Here is a 21,265-nt window from a genome sequence, read left to right as displayed (position 1 = left end):
TAGTGGCTAAAGTGCTTGCCTAGCATGCATGAAGACCCGGGTTCGATTCCTCGGTATCACATATAAAAAAAAAAAAACGGAAGTGTTGCTGAGGCTCAAGTGGTAGAGCTCTAGCCTTGAGGAAGTCCAAGGACAGTGCTCAGGCCCTGAGCTCAAGCCCAGGACTGGCAAAAAAAAATACTCTGCATAGAAGGGGTGCCAACTTATACTTCTTCAGCCATGTGTGAGGGGTCTGTTAATGTGTGTGTAAACCAGCCAGGTGCTGGTGGTTCATACCCATAATCCTAGCTCCTCAGGAGGCTGAGATCTGAAAGGGTCATGATTCAAAGCCAACTCCAGACAGACAAATCTGAGAGACTTTTATCTCCAATTAAGCATCAAAAAGCCAGAAGTAGAGCTGTGGCTCAAGAGGTAGACACCAATATTGACAGAAAAAGCCAAGCAAGTACATGAGCCCTGAATTCAAGACCCAGTACACACACACAAAGAAGAAAAAGGAAAAACAAAACCACTATGACCAGTGCAACTTTACACTGGCTCTTTCTGATTGCTTCTACCTTCCTCCTCTTCTCCATTTGAACACACCTTACTAGCCTCTCCAGGAACTACTGCACTCATGTGATCTCTGCTTGGCCATTTCCCCTTCACTTCAGCCTGGGTCCCATGGCACTTTCTTTGGGTTGTGTTCCAGGGCCAGCTGTCTAGTGATCAGAGGGAGTGTTGAATGGATGGGAGTGGTGGGTAATCTCACATCTGGAATCCCACATCTGGCCAAATCTACTGAATCTTCCCTTAGCATCACCTTTGGTGATTGACAATGCACAGAATTGTTCAGCAAGGCAGACATAGTGAAAGGCTCAGGGACAGCCCAAAAGCTCACTATCTGTGAAGGAGTCCTTGGTCATCTCTCTTTACATTTGTTTTCTTTCCCCTTTTTTTAAATTAGCATGTATAACTGTGATATTTTCATATTTGTGTATAAGTACTTGATCAAATACGCCTCCTCACCCATCTTTAGTTTTAGTTTTTGTTGTTGGTTATGGGGCTTGAATCCAGGGCCTGGGTGCTGTCACTGAGCTTTTGTGCTCAAGGCTAGAGCCACAGTGCCACTTTTGGTTTTCTGGTAGCTAATTGGAGGTAAGAGTCTCAACAAATCTTCTTCCCCAGTTTTGACTGCAACCTTCCTATCTCAGCTCCCAAAGTAGCTGAGATCACAGGCCTCACCCATCAGTGTCTGGCTTAGTTTTAATTTTAAACTGTGATGCAATGTACCCAACCAATGGCTTATCTGAATCATAATTACTGCACATTTTAGTGGCATTAAGTACATTCACATTATTAGGTAGTTGTCCATCTCCAGAAATGTTTTCATCTTCCCAAGCTCTTTAACACTTTGAACATGTTAGCTATCATAGTATTATAGATACTATCATAGGTAGCTGGTATCCTAGATACTAACGCTCCCCCTGTCCTTTCCTCAAGGCCCCAGGTAGCCACCATGCCATGCTGTCTCTATGCATTTACCATCCACTTAAAAATCTTCCATTCTTCTTACTTAAGAGAGACAGTGGATCACAATGACCTTGGTAGGTTCACAGCCTCCTTGAGCCTTGTGCCAAGTTGCTATCCCAACACCTAGCTGATGTGTTCTGAAGGTGGAATGATGCAACCTACACGGTATACATTAGTGCCATGCAATCAAGCTTGAAGAAAGAACTTTGTAGCTCTGAGGAGTGTGATGACCATTTCTCTCCTGGACTCTGTTGTCCACAAAGGATCCCATCTTCTTGGGGCTCCTTTGGATCAGCAGTTCTCAGTATTGACTGCAGGTGGGATCTCTTAGAAAGCCAAAAAAAAACTATAAAACTTCCCACCCAGACCCCAGACATGCATTCAAAGGCTCTGAGCTGACTGGTCTGGGATGCAGCATCCAGAGGGAGAACCACGGGGAACTGCAGCTACTTCCAAGGTTTGAAAGTCTTGGGAGGGAGGGCTAGGACAAATGCTGTCTCTGGGACATTGGGCTGTGCCAGTGGTTACACATCTGGAAGTCATGGTACTCTTTATACAGTAGCATGAACTCATGATATTCTAAATTTCATCATTGAAACTGGTAACCAGTTTAGCAACAAGAAATAAATGTCTCTGCCCTGGGTGTGATGTGTTCTGCGGGTTGTGTGGCTTGTGGACAATGTACAGAAAAAGTGGACTAAACAAAAAAGATAAGGATTGCCCTCACTATTCCCCAATTCCACATCTGGATTCAACTAACTTGAGATAAAAAAAATATTCCAGGGGCCAGAAGTGTAGCCTAATGGTAAGAGTGCTTGCCTAGCATGTACAAAGCTCTGGGTTCGATTCTTTGGTACCACATACACAAAAAAAGCTGGGAAGGGTATTGTGGCTCAAGTGGTAGAGCTCTAGCCTTGAGAAAGCTCAAGGAGTAGTGCCCAGGCCCTGAGTCCACGCTCCAGGATAGGCAAAGTGTGTATGTGTGTATTCAAAAAAACCTTTTGGGGCCTAGAAGTTATCTTCATAAATGAGATTTAGAATCAGAAGCCATAAATAAGTTTCACTTAATTCATTTATTTTTGGTGTACTATGGTTTGATTTTAGGTCCTCATGCTTGCTAGGCAGGCACTGTACTATTTGTGCCATGTCTCCAGCCCTGTTCATTTTTTTGTTAGTTCCACACTCCTGGACCACACTCCTGGCCCCAAGTCCTGTTCATTTCAAAAAATAGTATATATATGTAGAATGGAGCATAGAAAACATTTAGAAGAATTATGTCTGTACTGAACATGATTTTCTTGTCATTTCTCTCTAAACAAAATGTGACAACTGTTATAATTGCATTATATGGCATACTATAACTCAGCTAGAGATGATTGACAATGTAAAGGGTGTGTGGGTAGATTATATGTAAAACCTTAATACCATTTTACATCAGAGACATCTCTAGATTTTGGTATCTAACTTTTCATAGATACCAAGGAACTACTGATCATGTCAGCAAATGTAGAAAAAGCATTTGATAAAATTTGTCACCCATTTGTGATAAGAACTTAGAGCAAACTAGAAACAGAGAACTTATTCAACATGGTAAAGAGCATCTACAAAACTCTACAGTTCATATCCTACTTAGTGGTGAAAGACTGGATGTTTTTCTGCTAAGCTAAGGAGCCAGGCAGGGATATGTGCTCTTACCACTCTCATTCACTGTAGTTCTAGAAATTCTAGCCACTACAATAAGACAAGAAAAAGAATGAAAAGATAGTTAATAATAAAATTCTACAGATGAGTGGTTGTTGAGATTGTAAAACATCATGAATTTACTCAATGCCAATTAATTTTACACTTAAAAATGATTAAGATAGGGGCCAGGAGTTTGGCCTAATGGTAGAGTGATTGCCAAGCATGCTCAAAGATCCAAGTTCAATTCCTCAGTATCACATACACAGCAAAAGCCAGAAGTGGTGCAGTGGTTCAAGTGGTAGCGCTCTAGCCCTGAAAAAGCTCAAGGAAAGTGCTCAAGCCCTTCAAGTCCCAGAACTGGAAAAAAATGGTTATAATGGAAAAGGACAGTGGGAAATGGCAAGGCATGAGGTACTTGCTTGTTAGCAGGAAAGGTGCATGAAGTATGATGGGATTTGTAGCTCTATATAAGTCAGAAGTAGAGCTGTGGCTCAAGCCCCAGGACTGGCAAAAAAATTATACAAATATATAGCAGGCTAGTGTGTGCTGGTCCTGGGGCTTGAACTCAGGACTTAGATGCTGTCTCTGAGCTTTTTTTGCTCCAAGTTGGCACTCTATCATTTGAGTCAGCTCCACTTCTGGCTTTTGTGTGTGTGTGTGTATGTGTGATTAATTATAGATAAGAGACTCATAGACTTTCCTGCCTGGGCATGCTTCATTCCACAATCCTCAGATACAGCCTCCTGAGTAGCTAGGATTTTGGGTGTGAGCCACTAGCACCTGGCCTGGCTAATTTTTAAGATGAAAACTTTGTGTGGCCCACAAATGATATTAATAACAAAATGAACCTCAGTAGAAAATTGGTTTCCTACCCTTGAAGTTGATTTTCTTCTTTTTTTGGCAGTCCTGGGGCTTGAACTCTGGCCCTGGGCAGATGCTCTACCACTTGAGCCACAGTACCACTTCCAGCTTTGTCTGTTTATTTGGTACTGAGGAATCGAACCTAGAGCTTAATGCATGATAGGTAAACTACTCTACCACTAAGCCATATTTCTAGCCCAGACCATGAGTTTTTGTTACTTATTTTTGTTTACTTATTTTGTGCTAGTTCTGGGCCTTGAACTGAAGGCCTGGATACTGTCCCTTAGATTTTTTTACTCAAGACTGGTACTCGACCACTTGAGCCACATCTCTATTTCTGGCTTTTTGGTGGTTGATTAGTTCAGAACCTCATGGGCTTTCCTGCCCAAACCAGCTTTGAATCTTGAGCTACAAGAATGAGCCACCTGAGCATGCTGCTCGTGAGTTATCTGGAAATGTCAAGTTTTAAGTCTCTTCTTTTCCTTTGATCCCAAATGGTTTTTCTTTCCCATTCTCTTCTGAATGTCTCCTTAACTTTGTCTTTATTGAATCATACATCTAAGAAGAACTATAAAGTTTTCTGATGCAAATATACATTATTCCTGGCCATCGCCACCCTTAGCTTTTGATTAAGTCTTGCTGTCCTAAGAGGGAGGCTGGGTGCTGGTAGCTCACGCCTGAATGCCTAGCTACTCAAGAGGCTGAAACTGGAGGATCATGGATTGAAGACAGCTTGAAAACTTTATTTACTTTATTACCCTTACTGTCCTTATTCAAGTTGAGTTCTCAAGAGATGTTTCTAAAATGTGGGCCACACTCACTTGACTCACCTTACAGCTTTCTTACCTCTTTGTTTAATGCTTCAGATAACATAGAGACACATTGATCACGTCAAAAGATACATTGCTCACCTGATCCCCTGTGTGCCAGGCGCCAGTGGCTCATGCCTGTAGTTCTGGCTGCTCAGGAAGCTGAGATCTGAGGATTGTGGTTCCAAGCCATTCCAGGCAGAAAAGTCTGAGACTCCTGTCTCCAATTAAACGTCCCAATCCCCCCACCCCCACCAAAAAAAACTGTAAGTAGATCTGTCTCAGGTGAAAGAACTCTAGCCTTGAACACAAAAGCTCAGGGACAACTTGAATTCAAGCTCCAGGACTGGCACAAAAAGTGAGAGAGAAAGAAGAGAGGGGAGAATGAGAGAAAGAGAGACTGTGTGACCTTCTCTATTGCATTCCTCCTGATCTCCAGAAAAAAAATCTTTGTTATTATGAAAGTATTACACTAACCTAATTTATTCTCTTCATAACATTCCCCTAATGAAAATGGCTATATTCCTTTATTTCTTTAAGCTGATGCATCTCTACCCCCTTTATTCAACCTCCCCTGGCCCCCTCTTCCTTGAGAGTCTCTCCATTCTTCTATTCCCTTGGCTTCTGCCTACATCTCTGTAACATAAGAATGATTGAATGGGAATGACTAGGAAATAGCCAGCGCCATTAGTCTAGCTTTGCTCTGTTAGACTTGTCATGGGGGCAGACACTGTTGATGTGAAAGGCCTGGCACATAGCAAGGAGGAATTGAGATACTAAGCAAACAGGAGGAGCTGTGACCTGGCCTGACTCCCAGGACCCCTGGAGGCTGGGGAGGGCCCATTGTGATCCTGGCCTGTTTTTGTAAGCTGTATGTCTCAAATGTCCACTAGCCCCACTCCCTGGCACCTGGCTCTCCCAAGGAGATCTCTACAAGGAGCCTGTATCCCAGCACATGCTACAAAATAAACCATCTCCAGTTCCTTTCAAGGGTTGTTTTCATTTAGGTTCCCTGTCACCTTCACCCCACAGAGATTGCTGTCTTATCAGGAATCTTCCTCCTGGAATGTTTTGGACAGGGCCCTCCTCTCACTCTTTACTAAGCAGGGTGGGCCTCTTCAAAGTAGCAGAGACCATTTTGTTCTATGCACACCCTTCTTGAGCACCTGTTAGTGTAATTTATGCCCGCCTGTTGGCACAGGAGACTCTCTGATGTCCCATTAAGGAGTCCTTTCCACAGGACTCAGCCTGCCTGAACAAAGCCATTCCAGGCCATTAACCCCAGAACTGCTGACAGTGGGCTGCGTTTCTGTGGTTGTTGCTTGGCAACATCTCAAGGCCCTATTCGCTGTTTCCCTAGAAGTGAACCACTGGAGAGAGCCTCTGCCTCCCTGATTGGACAGGGGCTGCTGCCTCCTCTTCACTGGGCTGGCCGAAGACCCTGCAGCATTAAGGGAGCCACAGCAGTGGTTCATCACCTCCTCTGTGTGCTGGCATCACTGGGAACCTTCCCATTACCTCCTCAGGACCTCACCCTGCACTGATGGAATCTAAAACTTGAGGGATGAAGTTTGAGGATAGCTTGTTTGTATTCTTTGAGTGGGGCTTCTTGTGATAAATATTCTTAAGATGTGATAGATTAAAAACCAGTGGTTTAGGTCATTGGTTCCCAAAATGTTGAAACAGGCCAGAAGTGCCTGCTTCTCAGGAACTTGTTAGCAATGCAAATTTCTGTACTTGAAGGGAGAGTTATTGAATCAAACTGGGGGGAGGGGGAGGGGAGTATTCTATGTTTCAAGCCCTCCAGGTTGTTCTGCTGCCCAGAAAAGTTAAAGGACGACTGACTTTCCAGTGCTGGTTCCTCATGCCTATAATTCTGGCTGCATAGGAGGGAGGGGGAGGGGGAGGGGGAGGCCAGCCTAGGGGCACAAAGGTTATAGCTGAGCACAGTAGTTCATGTCTGGGAATTAGAGTTTAGGTCCAGGCTGGCCCCCAGCAAATAAAATTAAATAACCGGAGCTGAAAAGATGGCTCAAGTGGTAGAACATGAAGCCCAGAGTTAAACCTCAGTTCTGCAAAAACCAAAACCAAACTGACGGGCTTAAGGCATGTAAAAAAACAAGGTGGTTTGTGTGACCTATGAATCTAACTCTTCAAAGCATCAATGTGAGAGATGTCCTGAAAAGGGGTTCAAGAAGGCACTAGTTCAAGCCAGGCGCAGAGAGTCAGTGAGATTTTTATTTCCAATAAACTACTCAGAAAACCAGAAGTGGCCCTGTGGCTCAAGAGGAAGAGCACTAGCCTTGAACACAAAGAAGCTCTGAGGCCAGCACCGAGGCCCTGAGTTCAAGCCCCAGGACTGGTAAAACAAAACAATAATTGGGCTGGGTTGTGGAAGTAAGATGCTTTTCTCCTCATTGCCAAAATTGTATCCATGTTCTTTTGTCTAGGCACTACTTGAAGGTGAGGAAGGGCAGTGCTCTGGGTTTCAGTGTATAGAACTTGAGGTGTTTTGCTTTGACAGGGAGGGGAGAACATGGTGAGGAATGTAGCTCTTGCTTGGACATGCCCAGCTCGGCAGGTTTGGCTTGAGGACCACTGTTTGGAAGCGGGCGGGGGGTGGGGCGCAGAGGGGACTGTTATCCTAGTTCCTCCTCAAGGCATCCTGTGTCCTCAACCTGAGTGTGGGAAGTAATTACACAAAAACTGGTACAAGGGGCATGGTGAGACAGAGGGTGAACCAACACAACAGTGATAGCCACAAGACATTATATTGGAAATGAATTGTATAACTTGGGGCGGGGGGGGCAGGGAATAGGAAAAGCAGGAGACAATGAGGAAGGGGGTAACACTGTTTGAAAAGAAAGGTATTCATTGTTGTACTTATGTAACTGTAACCCTCTGTACATCACCTTTACAATTCAATTAAATGAAAACACAATGGCATCTGGAGCTGGGTACGGGTGGCTCATGCATGTATCCTAGCTGCTTAAGAGGCTGAGATCTGAAGATTATGGTTTGAAGCTAGCCAGGGCAAGAGAGTCCTTGAGGTCTTACCTCCAATTAACCAGCAGAAAACTGGAAGTGGTGCTGTGGTTCAAAGTGGTAGAGCACTAGCCTTGAGTAAAAGAGCTCAAGGACAGAGCCCAAGCACTGAGTTCAATCCCCATGACTGAAGGAAGGGCTCAGGTAGTAGCATAGATAGATGGACAGACCAACCTCCCAGGTGAGTTAGGAATGCAGAAAAATAGAAAACTCTGCTTACTGGCTACTGGTATAATCCTAGCTACTTAGGAAGCTGACATCCCAGGATCAAGATTTGAAGCCAGTCTAGGCAGGAAAGTCTAAGACACTTTTTTTTTTTTGGTAGGTCATGGGGCTTGCACTTAGGGTCTGGGCATTGTCCTTGGGCTTTCTCAAAGGTAGCGCTCTACCATTTGAGCCACAGCAGTATTTATGGCTTTTCCTGTGTATGTGGTAACAAGGAATCGAATCCGGGGCTTCCTGTATGCTAGGCAAGCACACTACCACTAGGCCACACTCCCAGATGTGAGACTCGGCTCTAATAAACTACTCAAAAAACAAGTGGAGCTGTGGCTCAAATGGTAGAATGCTAGCCTTGAACACCAAAGGCTCAACAGCACCCTGGCCCTGAGTTCAAGCTTCAGGTTGGCTTGCGCGTGCACACACACACATGCACACACACACACACACACACACTCACTCACACACAGGAAAGCCTCTAATCATCCCTGAGGTTCTAAGGAAACAAAGTTACTTCTGTGAAACCCTAGGGGGTCCATGTCTGGGCTAAGGCTCAGTACTAAAGAACTTGGCAGCCTGTGAGATCAGGACATTCTCCCCAAGTACATTCTTCTCACCAGTGCAGCATGAGATAGGAAAGAGCATGAGAGCCAGAGTCAGTCAACTTAATGAGTGAGTCCCTATGGCTAGAAATACATGACCCAGTCTCTTGAGACCTCAGTCTTCTCATCTGTAAGATGGGCTTCACAATATCATATCCACTTCATGGGATGCTTAGGAGGGTTGAATAAATTAACACATGTGAGACTCTTGGTTTTCTTTATTGACCGCACTTGAACCCACTTAGCAGACAAGTTCTCTAACACTTAAACCATTCTGCGATTGCAGTGATCATTATTATTTTTTAATCGTTGGGATAATGTATAGAGGGGTTACAGTTACATTCATTAGGTAGTAAGTGCAATACTTCTCACACATTGATTGCAGTGATTATTATTTTCATGTGTGGGGGTCATGGGGCTTGAACTCTGGGCCTGGGTGTTGTCCGTGAGCTCTTCAACTTAAGGCTACTGCCCTACCCTTGAGCCAAGCCCTACTTGCCATTTTCTAGTGGTTAATTGGAGATAAGAGTCTTGGGTTCTTTTGTGTGTGTCTGGGTTGGCTTTGAACCTTGATCCTCAGATCTCAGCCTCCTGAGTAGCTAGGATTACAGGCGAGAGCCAGCGGCCCAGCTTGCAGTGATTGTTTCTGAGATAGTCTCTACGTCCAACCCCTCCTGGCCGGATCCTCCTCTTTGTGCTTCTCCACACTGCAGGGCTAGCCGGCACTCTTCACCATGCCCAAATGATGAGTGAGATAGTCTCTCAATCCGTTTTTTTCTTTTCTATTCGTTCTCACCTTTTTTACCTTCTCTTTTCACTCTTTCATTCTTTCCTCCCTTTTCTCTTTTCTTTCCCTCCCTCCCTCCTTTCCTCCCATCTCCCTTCTTTCTTTATTCCTTTCATACATCCATACTTCTGGCTTAAATCATGATCCCCCTACCTCTGTTTCCCTTGTAGCTAAGATTACAGGCAGATCCAGTGCTTGCAGCTTGTAATACTGTTTAAGATGGTGCTAAACATGCAAAAAAAAAAAATGTCCAGTAAGCGATAGTACTGCTATCACTCACTCATGACTCCCTCTCTCTTCTGTGCCACCAGAGCCTGTGGAGAGTCAGGCTGAGCCAGCCTTGAGGGTAACAGAACCAAGGGCAAACCAATGCTTCAAAAATCTTTTCTTCTGCTTCCGTAGTACATATTCTTTTCTCCTGACCCCGTTTCTTCCTGGCCAGTCCTGGGAGCATGGAAATGACAGCAGTCTCATTCTTTAGATGACTCATTCACTGATGCCTCAAGGATCAAATTCTCCTTTTTTTTCTTTTCCTCCTTCCCTCCCTCCCTCCTTTCTTCCCCCCTCTCCTCTCTCCTCCTCCCTCCTCTTTCTTTGTTTCTCCCTCCCCTTTTCATGCCCATACTGGGACTTGAACTCTGCCTGGGCACTATCCCTTGGCCTTTTCTACTCGCACTCAGAGGCCTTCAGCTTTCCTCATAAGTCAGCCCCCACCTGGGGTCCTGTTTGCCTGGCCCTGTGTACTGGGTGAGGTCTTTGTAGATGAAAAGAACAAAAAGCCTGAAAACAAGAGAGGCAGCAGGCTCTCTCTCTTTCTTACCTTCCTTCCTTTTTCCTTCTTTTCTTCATGTACTGGGGATTGAACTTAGGGCCTTGTGTTTGCTAGGCAGGAAAACATAAGATATGTTTCAGATATGGATTTGATTTTTTTGAGGCTTGCCTCAGACCACAGTCCTCCTACCTGTGGCCTTGTACCTAGATGGGTGACAGACATGCATTGCCACACCCAGCTCTTGCCATTGAGATGGAGTCTTTCTCTTTCTCTCCTCTTTCTTTCTCTTTTTTTTTTTTTTTTTTTTTTTGCCAGTCCTGGAGCTTGAACTTGGGTGCTATCCCTAAGCTCCTTTTGCTCAAGACTAGCGTACTACCATTTGAGCTACAGCACCACTTCTGGCTTTTTTTTTTTTTTCTATATAGGTGGTAGCAAGGAATTGAACCCGGGTCTTTGTGCTGCTAGGCAGGCACTCCACCACTAGGCCATGCTCCCGCACCTATTTCTAGTTTTTTCTGTGATTAATTGGGAATAAAAGTCTTACTGCCCAGGCTGGCTTCAAACCACCATCCTTAGATCTTAGCCTTCTGCGTAGCTAGGATTACAGGTATGAGCACCAGCGCTCAGCCTGGAGTCTTGTTTTTTGCCCATGTTGATCTCCACCTCCCCAGTATCCGGAGTCCCTACACTCAACGTCATATGTTAAGGAAGGACACGAATCCCATGATGAGAGCTCACGGATCACTTCACAAAGGCCCCATCTCCAGACTCCATTCACTGGGATCAGTCAGGGCTTCAGTATGTGAATGAACTCTGGGGTCCAATATTCACTGGGTATGAACATTTGGTTCCTAGCAGAGAAAGCCTTCTCTGTTTACACGAACTAAACTTCCCTCCTTCCAGGGATTTAGCTTCTCCATCAGTAATAAGATGTGAATGAGAATGTTTCCCCAGCAGCCCCCGACCATGGTTCTGTGCCCAGCCTTTCTGTGGCGTCTGTCCCCAGACTGTGTCTGACACACTGTCACCTTGCTAGCACATGCGCATCTCTCACACCTGGGATAAACTCTCCCTCCATTCAAGATGCCTTAGGAATCTTTGCAAAAGTCCAAAGTCAGTTCCGCAATGTCAAGGTGTAAATCCTTGACCAGGACGAGATGGAGGAAGTCCTGGCCCTGCCCTCATGAGCCAGGGGCATTTAAAGAGCCCAGGGTAGGCAGCTTCTCCTACAGAGAAAAGTCACACTTTATCTCGTCTTGGATCTGGCCTTTTTTAATGAAGGCTTTTTATAGCCCACTTTCTTGGGATGAACTTTGTTCTTAATTAAGAATGCTAATTTTAAAGTACGCTCTGACCTCTTTCTTTCCAGACTCCTCCTGCTGCTTTGATAGAATGTCCCGGCTAGAAATGAAGATCCTTCCTTGTGTGTTATCTCTGTTTTTCCTCTCCCTCAAAATGGTGCTTAAGTGAGATTATAACTAGCTTCATCCTGGTGGGGTATTGATAAAAGGCCCTTGGGTCTTCATTTTCTTTTTAGGATCCAAGACCAGGATTTGAACTCTGTATCTGACACTTGGGCTCATCGGCTAGTGTTCTACCGAGTCACACCCCCAGCCACCCCACCTTTGGGCCTTTATTAAGATGCTGAGCAGGATGGAAGCATCCATGACCCTTATTCAGGTAGCCGGGGCTCTGGCTAAATCATGCTCAGGCCTTTCATCGCACTAAGCAAAGGGACTCTTGTGCCTCCTGCAGAGTGTGGAGAAAGAGGGAGTTGGTAAGGTCAGCGCTCTGGACAGAAGTTACTTTCCTCTGCAGAGTGTTGTTTTTTGATGCGAGTCACTGTTGGTGTGACAGGAGTGCTTCCTGCAGGTAGGGGCCTGGTCCTCTCTGTGACATAGCCAGGGGACTAAGTGGCCAAGTGCATGAATGTGGCTGGCAAGCCTCAGGAAGCAGCTGGTCCCATCAATGGAACAGACAGCACACTGGAACGACACGTGTAGTGTGTGTTGTGATCTAAAAAGCACACCCTGGACAAGAAAAACACCAAAGGACATGGTATAGTTTAATACCATTAATAATAGGCTTGAGAGCAAATCAATGTTTCTATAGTCTCTGGCTACAAATAAGAAGTGAAGGCATAATGGAAGGCAGGGAAAAATGAATAACCAAATTCAAGGATGGGTGCCAGTGCTCAGGTGTGTAATCCTAACTACTCAGGAGGCTGAGGTCTGAGGATCACAATTTGAAGCCAGCCCATGCAGCAAAGTCCATGTGACTCCAGTTAACTACCAAAACTACCACAGTGAAGCTGTGGTTCAAGTAGTGTAGTGCCAACCTTGAGTGGAAAAAGTTTAAGGGACAGTACCCAGGCCCGAAGTTTAAGTCCCAGTACTGATACTTTCTTTTTTCTTTTTGGTTACTTGTAGGACTTGAACTCGGAGTTGGGAAGCTGTCCCTGAGATTTTTCTGCTCAAGGCTAGCTCTCAACCATTTTGAGCCATAGGTCTGCTTGTGGGTCTTTGGTGGCTAATGGGAGAGAAGAGTTCCACAGAGTTTCCTGCCTCTGTTGGTTTGGAGATGTGATCTAGGATTACAAGCATGAGTTATCAGTGCCCTGCCAGCTTTTTCTTTTTTTTTTTTTTTTTGCCAGTCCTGGGCTTGAGCTCAGGGCCTGAGCACTGTCCTTGGACTTTCTCAAGGCTAGAGCTCTACCACTTGAGCCTCAGCACCACTTCCAGCTTTTTTCTATGTATGTGGTACCAAGGAATTGAACCCGGGTCTTCACACATGCTAGGCAAGCACTTTAACCACTAGGCCAAACTCCTGGCCCCCCTGCCAGCTTTTTCTATGAAGATAAGTTCTTGTGAACATTTTGTCCAGATTAGCCTGGAACGTGGATCTCCCCAAGGGAGAAACCACCAACATTGAACCTCATTTACTTCTTAGTTTGAGGATGAGAAATTATACACTAAAGGAAATCTTGACATCTCCAGCATATTTTGTTCATCAATTACAATGCCAATAGCCAGAGCCAACACCTGCCTGCCAGTGTGAGGGATGAGAAGGGATGTCTTCAGCGTGGTTGTACAATCTCTGCTGCTCTAACTTCGTGCTCCTTCAAGGCTGGTTTTGCTGTCATGTTCTGAACTCAGTGTTTGTTTTCCATTAACAGCATGGCCGGACTCCCCTGCATCTTGCTGCCAATAAGGGCCATCTCTCTGTGGTCCAGATCTTGTTGAAGGCTGGCTGTGACCTTGATGTGCAGGATGACGTGAGTAGAAGCCATCCTTTTCTCTGAGGAGGCTTGCACGGGACCTTGTCTGCCTAAAGAAATGTTGTTCTTTTACCCTGGCTAGGCTTGAGCCATAATCGCCCAATTTCCACCTACCAAGAAGCTAAGATTAAAGACTCATGCCCCATACCTGCTAGCTGTGTGGTAGAATTCTTCTGAAGAAATAAGAAGTTTGAGCTGAGTGCCCGTGATTCACGCTTGTAATCCTAGCTGCTCAGGAGGCTGAGATCCACAAAGTCTTGGGGAGTTTGCCCTCACTGTAACACCTTCCAGATTTACCTTTCATAACTCTGGCTAGAAAGTGATAGTCAAGCCCAAGTGCTCATGCCTGTAATTCTACTCAGGAGGCTGAGATAGGAGGATTGTGGTTCAAAAGCCAGCCTGGGCAAGAGAGTCCATGAAACTCTTATCTACAATTAACTACCAGAAAACCAGAAGTAGGGCTATGACTAAAAGTGGTAGAGCTCTAGCTTTGAGCAAAAGAGCTCAGGGCAGTGCCCAGGCCCTGAGTTCAAGCCCCACAAATGAGAAACAAATAAAGCAAGTGGTAGCCAAGCTTCAGGTACCCTTCAGCGGTGCAAGGGTGTGGTTTCCTTGTACCTCTATGCAATGGCAAATAAGCTCCCAAGTGAGAACAGTGTGTGCAAAGAAATGACTATAGTGCTGTGTTCTGCATAGGCAGAAGGTCATCCAGTGTTACTTATGGGTTTATCTGAACTCATAAGATCATCAAGGATGTTATTTTCTGAAGATGCTGATTTCACTGTAAGCCCATTTTCTTTTACCTTGGGTCATACTACTATATTTCCTACAGTATAACCAGCATTATACTCCTAGGCCATATCATCTCCCTAAATGACAGGAGGGAAACATAGGAACAGGGGAGAGAGGTTGACCACAGGAAAGGTGGGGCCTGTGCTCTTGGCATAAACAGATTGGGATCATCTGGTCTTCTAATGAAAGCTCTGGTTTGCCACGGTGGCAAGGCCAAAATGACAGGCCTGCTAGCTCATCCCCTGCATAGGTCCTGAGCTCTGAGCAGCCCCATGTACTCATACAGGAAGCACTGTGCTTTCTTAGCACTGCTGCTCTTTCTCTTGGGCAGGGTCACAGGCAAAACAGACTGACATTGTCACAAACAGCCAAGCTGCTACAACCGGTGGGCAGAAAGCAAGCATTCTCTGGCTTGGGATAAGAATATTCTCTCTCGTTTGTTAGAATTATTTTCTTGCATTTTTGTCTTATTTAGATAATACATTCCTTGCTTCTCCCATTTAAATTAAAAGAAAAGACAATAGCAAACACTGTAAAACCCCATATGAGTATAGCTAAGGTAGAATATTCAGTGTCTGGTACTTGGCTTCTGTTGATGATCAGCCTTGAAATATATGCAAGGGCTCCAAGAAGAAATTGTTTCATGTTCTTTAAAGACGCTCCTGGAAAAAATTCATTTTAGAAGTAAGCTATCTTGATTGATGAGTAGAAATAGAGAATATTAGCTGGGCATCAGTGATTCACATATGTAATCTTAGCTACTCAGGAGGCTAAAATCTGAGGATCACAGTTCAAAGCCAACCAGCCTGGGCTGATAAGAGTCCCTGAGACTCTTATCTCAAATTAATCAGTAAAAAATGGAAATGGATCTGCGGCTCAAGTGGCAGAGCTCCAGCCTCGAGTCACAGTGCCTAGGCCTTTAGCTCAAGTGCCAATACCTGCATGTACACACACATACACAGTCTGTTAATGTCATGAAGGATTTACTCCAAACTTCACATTTTATAGATAGTGATCTTTCTGGCATGGAAAGGACTGAGAATTAGTTGAAGAGTGACCACCAGTGGCCAAGAGTGGGACTATTATGAATTACAACCCACAGAAACCAGTTTCTTTAGAATATGCAAATTCTCTCTTGCTTCAAGCCAGTCTCCTCAACTCTAATGCTTTCTTTGGTCAATGACCAATCATCTGGCTCCCACTCCACAAATAGTCCAAGATACTATGGCCACAGTAAAAAACTTCACATAGAGAAGCCAGAGAAGAAAGGCTGGGAAGAGCCCTAGAAGATCAGAGAGAAGTCAGCACCTTACTTTGGGCATCTATCTTAATAGCATGTCTGCTTGTCCCCCAAAGAGGGGTACCCTCCATCCCAGAATAACTGGGATTTCTTCCAGGAGCTTGGCTTTGCAATACTAGCTTTTCAAAGCAAAGATTTAGACCTCAGCAGTTCCAAAGCTTTTTTTTTTTTTTTTTAATGGTAGAGCTGAGCCAAAGCTTTAATGTAAGTGCCTGATATATCTTAGCAAAGGAGAGGGCAGACAGTGGTTGTTCCTTTGCAAACAGGTCAGCATGTTCCACATCAGAGAGCCAAATTGTAAGGGTTTTTGACTCTTCCAGCTTCCCACTGTAGCATCCCCCCCCACTTTATTCTGTAATTAATCATTCAGCAAATACTGGCCAGGGCTATATGCTAAGCACTTAGCTTGCATAATGACCTAGTTCCAACCTTTTAGACAGGTGTTTCTCCTCCCACCCCTCTGCCCCAGACCAGTTTCCTAAGGTTAATGGGTTACACAGGTTGGAAACAGCTTTGAGTGAAAGCACAGAGCTTTGATGACTTTAATTCTGACCCATCCACGGTGCCTAGCTAGTTTGAGCCAGGCAAGGTAGAGCAATATAGTCTGAGAATTGGATACCATGACACTTGTGCTTAGTAGGTAACAATAAATACTCACTAAATTAATGCTGGTGCAAGAGCTGTATTTTACCCAGCATTCCCTCTTCAAAGTTTCAGAATTGATGTAGAAATTGTGGTTGCTTGCATTCATTAGATGTAGTAGAGCACAGTGTGTGTGTTTCAAAGAAAAAAAATCAACAGTAACTTTTAACTTTGAAGAAGCCAAGAGTGCTGAACAGTTAACTGATTCAGCTGAGTGTCTTAAATGTTAAGCTGTGTGACTTGTGTTCAAGGGAGAGCAGTTTCAGGGTAATATCTGAGTCAGCCCTTTGTCCTGTATTTGTCTCTCAGAGCTTTTCCTTCTCAGCTGGTAACTTAAAAATAACTTTGTTTCAGTACTGGAGCTTGAACTTGGGCTCCAGGTACTACCAGTAGCTTTTTGTTACTCAAGCTGGCACTCTGTCACTTGAATCACACAACTCCTAGCTTTTTTGGTGAATTGGAGATAAGAGTCTCAGAGACTTTCCTGCCCGGGTTGGCTATGAACCATGATCATTAGATCATAGCTTCCTGAGTAGTGAAGATTATAGGTGTCAAGCTGCTTGCCTACAGCACTGCAATTAGAGGAGTCAATGTCCCTTTAGTGCCTCAAGGAGAGATACAGTTGACAATCTAAGGATGTGTTCCCAGAGAAAAGAAGTCACCATGAAGAGCAGTCCCCTATAAACCAGCATGGAGAAACACATGATTTGGTGACAGGTATATAATATGTTCACTGATGTGCAAAAGCCGAAAGCAGTGCAGAGAGGACCTGGAAGGTGGACCATCGAGACCCATCTCAGCCTGCTTTTTGGAGGTGGGAGAAGGGCTCGGATGGCCAAAGAATAGGAGGCAGTGCTCAGGAGCCTGGTACAGTGTAGAAATTGGGCCGACCCTACTGACCCCATCACTCTGTGAGTCTTCTAAGTCTGTCAATACCCTGAGACTGAAGATTCTGAGCCACGGGCAGTCCCATTCGTGGTATATTATTATTGTTCAGACCTAATTACTACTAGCTTTTCCTGATGCTCAAAGATACCTGTTACATATAAAAAGTTGAGAGCTATTTAAAAGTATAAGAAAGAAAGAAAAATCACTTCACTTGTTGTGAATTTTTTTTTTTTTTTGCCAGAGCTGGGGCTTTGAACTCGGGGCATGGGTACTGTCCTTGAGCTTTCTCAAGGCTAGCATTCTACCTTGAGCCATAACACTACTTTTGGCTTTTTCTGTGGATATGGTACCAAAGAATCAAACCCAGTGCTTCATGCATGCAAAGTAAGCACTCTTTCCTTAGGTTATACTCCTAGCCCTGCTGTGAAATTTTAAAGGGAGACCTTTATAATTTTAAGAAAACCAATTTGACTGGGTATTGGAAGCTTGTGCTATAATCCTAATTAATCAGTAGGCTGAAACCTGAATGTCAAGGTTCAGTGCTAGCCTGGGCAGAAAAGTCTGTGAAACTCGAATCAGTGAAGAGAGTGGACTAGATGCTGGAATACTGGCTGTGAGCAAAACAGCTGAAAGAGAACTCAAGGCCTGAGTTTAAGTCCCAATACTAGTTTTTTAAAGCAAACTTTTAAAAATAAGAATTCATGGATTTTTATTGTGTTCAAATGCATTTATCAAATTCATCATTTTAGTGTACTGCTCATTGGCCTGAAGTACATTGTCTCTGTGCATCTTTCACTACCATCTGTGCCCGGAACGGCTCCTGTTTTAAATTAAATGCCTTTAACATGCATTGGTTGTTGTAAACCCTAGGAGGTCAGTAAGTAAAACTAGCCTTTTATTAAGGTTACTTTTAGTTATTGAGATATCTGTCTTTTAAAAAATCTGTTATCTGTCTTCGGCAGAAGTGGGGTTTGAACTTGGAGCAATGTACTTGGCAGGCAGGTGTTCTATTACTTGAACCATGCTCTCAGCCTTTTTTTTTTTTTTGCTTTATTTTTTCAGGTAGTCTCTCATTTTGACCCAGCTAACCTCAGACCCCAGTCCTACTACCTAAGGCCTTCATAGTAGTACAAAAAGCACATGCTAACACGTGGCTCATTGGTTGACATGCAATCTTGCTGACATTTGGCCTGGGCTGTCCTCCAGCTGTAATTCTAACCTTCACTTCCCAAGTAGATGGGTTTATAGTGGAGAGCCACTGTACCCGGCTTGTTACCTGTCTTACGTTTCTCTTGCCTCTCTTGGGATGAGAACCAGCAATGGCCAGGAGTGTGTCTTTTGTTTGTCCATGCTTTGTCAGGAAATTGTCTTTGTATCAGACTTACCAACTGAATCATAGACTCTAAAACAGAAAAGTGGGGGGGGGCAGGGAGAGAGGGAGGGACAGAGAGAGAGAGAGGGAGGGACAGAGAGAGGGAGAGGGAGGGACAGAGAGAGGGAGAGGGAGGGACAGAGAGAGAGAGAGAGGGAGGGACAGAGAGAGGGAGAGAGAGGGAAAAAGGGAGGGGGAGAGACTGAGATTTAAACTCAGGGCCTCATGCTAGGCAGATGCTCTACCGCTTGGACCAGATCCCCAGCCTGGGTTTTGCTTTTGTTACTTTTCTGATAGTGTCTCACTTCCTGCCTGGGCCATAATCTTATTTATACCTCCTGTGTGGCTGGGATTATAGGTGTCGCCTGCCCACTGTTTTACTTGAGATGAGATCTCACTAACTTTTTGCGCTGCTTGGCTTTGAACCACAATCCTCCTGATCTGTCTCCCAGACAGCTGAGGTTACAGGAATGAGCCCAACTTCTTACAGGGGAAGACCCTGAGGCTCAGACAGGCGAGTCTCTAGTAGAGGTAAACCTCGATTCCAGGCCATGTACACCTGAGGTCTCTGGTCCCCTAGCCCTGTGTTCCTTTCTTTCCACCACACTGCTCACTAGTCTCTCCTTTCAAACCTGGACTACACGTTTCACTTGATTTGCCTCAACTACCTGAGTACATGTGAGAGGGAAAAATGTGCTTAGAGGTCTAAAAATCTTTCCCTACAATCCAACCTTCTTACCTGCAGGAGTGTTCAGGAGTGCACTGAGGGTCAAGTGTCAAGTTCCCTTTGATGCCTCAAGAAATCATACAGTTGGCAGTGTAAGGAATGTGTTCTCAGAGAAAAGAGGTTAGATTGTAGCATAAATCAGCGAGCATACTGCCCCTCCGAATCCCAGACAAGGCTTCTGACAAATACCCAGAGAGAGGCCACAGTCCTGCAGTCAGGTGAAATCGCAACCCCTTGCCTTGCTCTTGGCTATTGCAAATTATAGGCCTGTCATAGGGGTTTGACTGATTGCCTAGCTGCAGAACAATCACCCCTAAGCCAGAACATGAAGACCCTGGCATTCCACACAGCTCCACTGCACAGCCTGGCTCCCAGACACATTCTTCCTTCACATGGCAGTCCTCTGACCCTGGGTGACCGGCGCAGGCCCAGCCCTGGTTTTTGAGACTGATCTCTGAGGCTCAGGGTTGTTGTTGACTTTCAGTCCCCTGGGGTTTGTGAAAGCCATTGGTGTGCCATGTGCATTGTCTCCTGGTCCCTTCTGCAGGCAGCCAGCATGCTCTGTGGGGGCAACCTGGTATCTGAGTGGAGGAACTGTGCTGGTGGTGATATTGGGGTGCCAGGGAGAACTGCCTCCTGCTCCTGACTCTGTGTCACTTCACAGGGGGACCAGACAGCCTTGCACCGGGCCACGGTGGTGGGAAACACAGAGATCATCTCGGCCCTCGTTCAGGAAGGCTGTGCCCTGGATAGACAGGACAAGGTAATGCGGGGGTGTACTGGCTGCTTGTTCCCTACATCAGGAATCGGGGGGCATAGGGTAGTTGGGGGATTCCTTTGGTTACTTTGGGGTACCCAGGATGCTCTTCCTGTCTTACCACTCATAATTCAGCATGATAGAATCAACTCAACTTTCCTTAAAACCAGTTGAGGAGAGCCTGTGGTGTACTGTGCAATCCTCTGTAACAAATTGACTATAGGGAGATGATTCAGACCTTAAGTAATGTGGGGTTTTTTAAATTCCATTTCTTCTTTCTTTCCTTCCTAGCTTCCTTCCTTCTCTTTCCTCCCTCCCTCCCTCCCTCCCTCCCTTCCTTCCTTCCTTCCTTCCTTCCTTCCTTCTTTCCTTCCTTCCTTCCTTCCTTCCTTCCTTCCTTCTTTCCTTCCTTCCTTCCTTCCTTCCTTCCTTTTTTCCTGAGAAGGGGACTCAAATATGATATCTGATGCATTTGCTCACTGGCTGTTCCACTACCTGAGCCACACCCCAACCCTAAGTAATGTGCTTTTATCCTATGTGCTCCTTAGGATGGAAATACAGCCCTGCATGAAGCCTCCTGGCATGGTTTCAGCCAGTCAGCCAAGCTACTTGTTAAAGCCGGAGCCAACGTGCTTGCCAGGAACAAGGTGAGGCTGGGCAGGTGCTGCAAGTGGCCCCTCCAGGTGAAAATGCCCTTGGGCCTCTCTGCCTGTCTCTGTCTCTCAGTGAGCAGAGCAAGTGCTGCGCAGGATGAGTAGAGCCTGGCAGGGCTCGACCACCCGCCCACTTCCAAGGTCATTTACACAGAAGGGCAGAAGCAGATCATGGTCTAGGCCAGGACCTTGCCCTCCCAACAGTGTAGAGACACTCCTGCCAGAAACCTTCATCAAATTACTGTCTCTACCAGGCACCAGTGGCTCACACTTGGAATCCTAGTTACTCAGGAGACTGAGATCTGAAGATCAGGGTTTGAAACCAGCCTGGGCAGGAAAGTCCATGAAACTTGAATCTTCCATTAATTAACCAAAAAACTGGAAGTGGCAAAGTGGCACTGTGGTTCAAGTAGTAGATGCTAGCGTTGAGCAGAAAAAAGCTCAGGGATAGTACCTGAGTTCAAACCCTAGGACTGGAACAGAAATTATTGACTACATCCTATGACACTGTTTGGGAGAGGAGAGCAGCAGAGAATCAACACTAAACTTACCAGCAAAGAACTTTAA

At 45.2% G+C, this 21,265-nt stretch overlaps 1 protein-coding gene across 2 annotated transcripts in view; it reads left to right on the top strand.

Moving 5' to 3' along the window:
* Positions 1 to 21,265, top strand: part of Ankrd6 (ankyrin repeat domain 6) — a 131,900-nt gene that overhangs the window by 85,915 nt on the left and 24,720 nt on the right. For both annotated transcript variants that reach the window (XM_090338433.1, XM_090338432.1), the window contains exons 3-5: positions 13,466 to 13,564; positions 19,953 to 20,051; positions 20,594 to 20,692. In XM_090338433.1, the coding sequence (XP_090194559.1) occupies positions 13,466 to 13,564; positions 19,953 to 20,051; positions 20,594 to 20,692 (297 nt within the window). The remainder of the gene's footprint in view (positions 1 to 13,465; positions 13,565 to 19,952; positions 20,052 to 20,593; positions 20,693 to 21,265) is intronic.

The sequence above is a fragment of the Megascapheus bottae genome, chromosome 8 (assembly GCF_031878675.1).
Source record: "Megascapheus bottae isolate mThoBot1 chromosome 8, mThoBot2.hap1, whole genome shotgun sequence".
Classification (NCBI taxonomy): domain Eukaryota; kingdom Metazoa; phylum Chordata; class Mammalia; order Rodentia; family Geomyidae; genus Megascapheus; species Megascapheus bottae.
The sequence above is the reverse complement of the archived record's forward strand: the minus strand, read 5'-3'. Positions and strand labels throughout refer to the sequence as shown.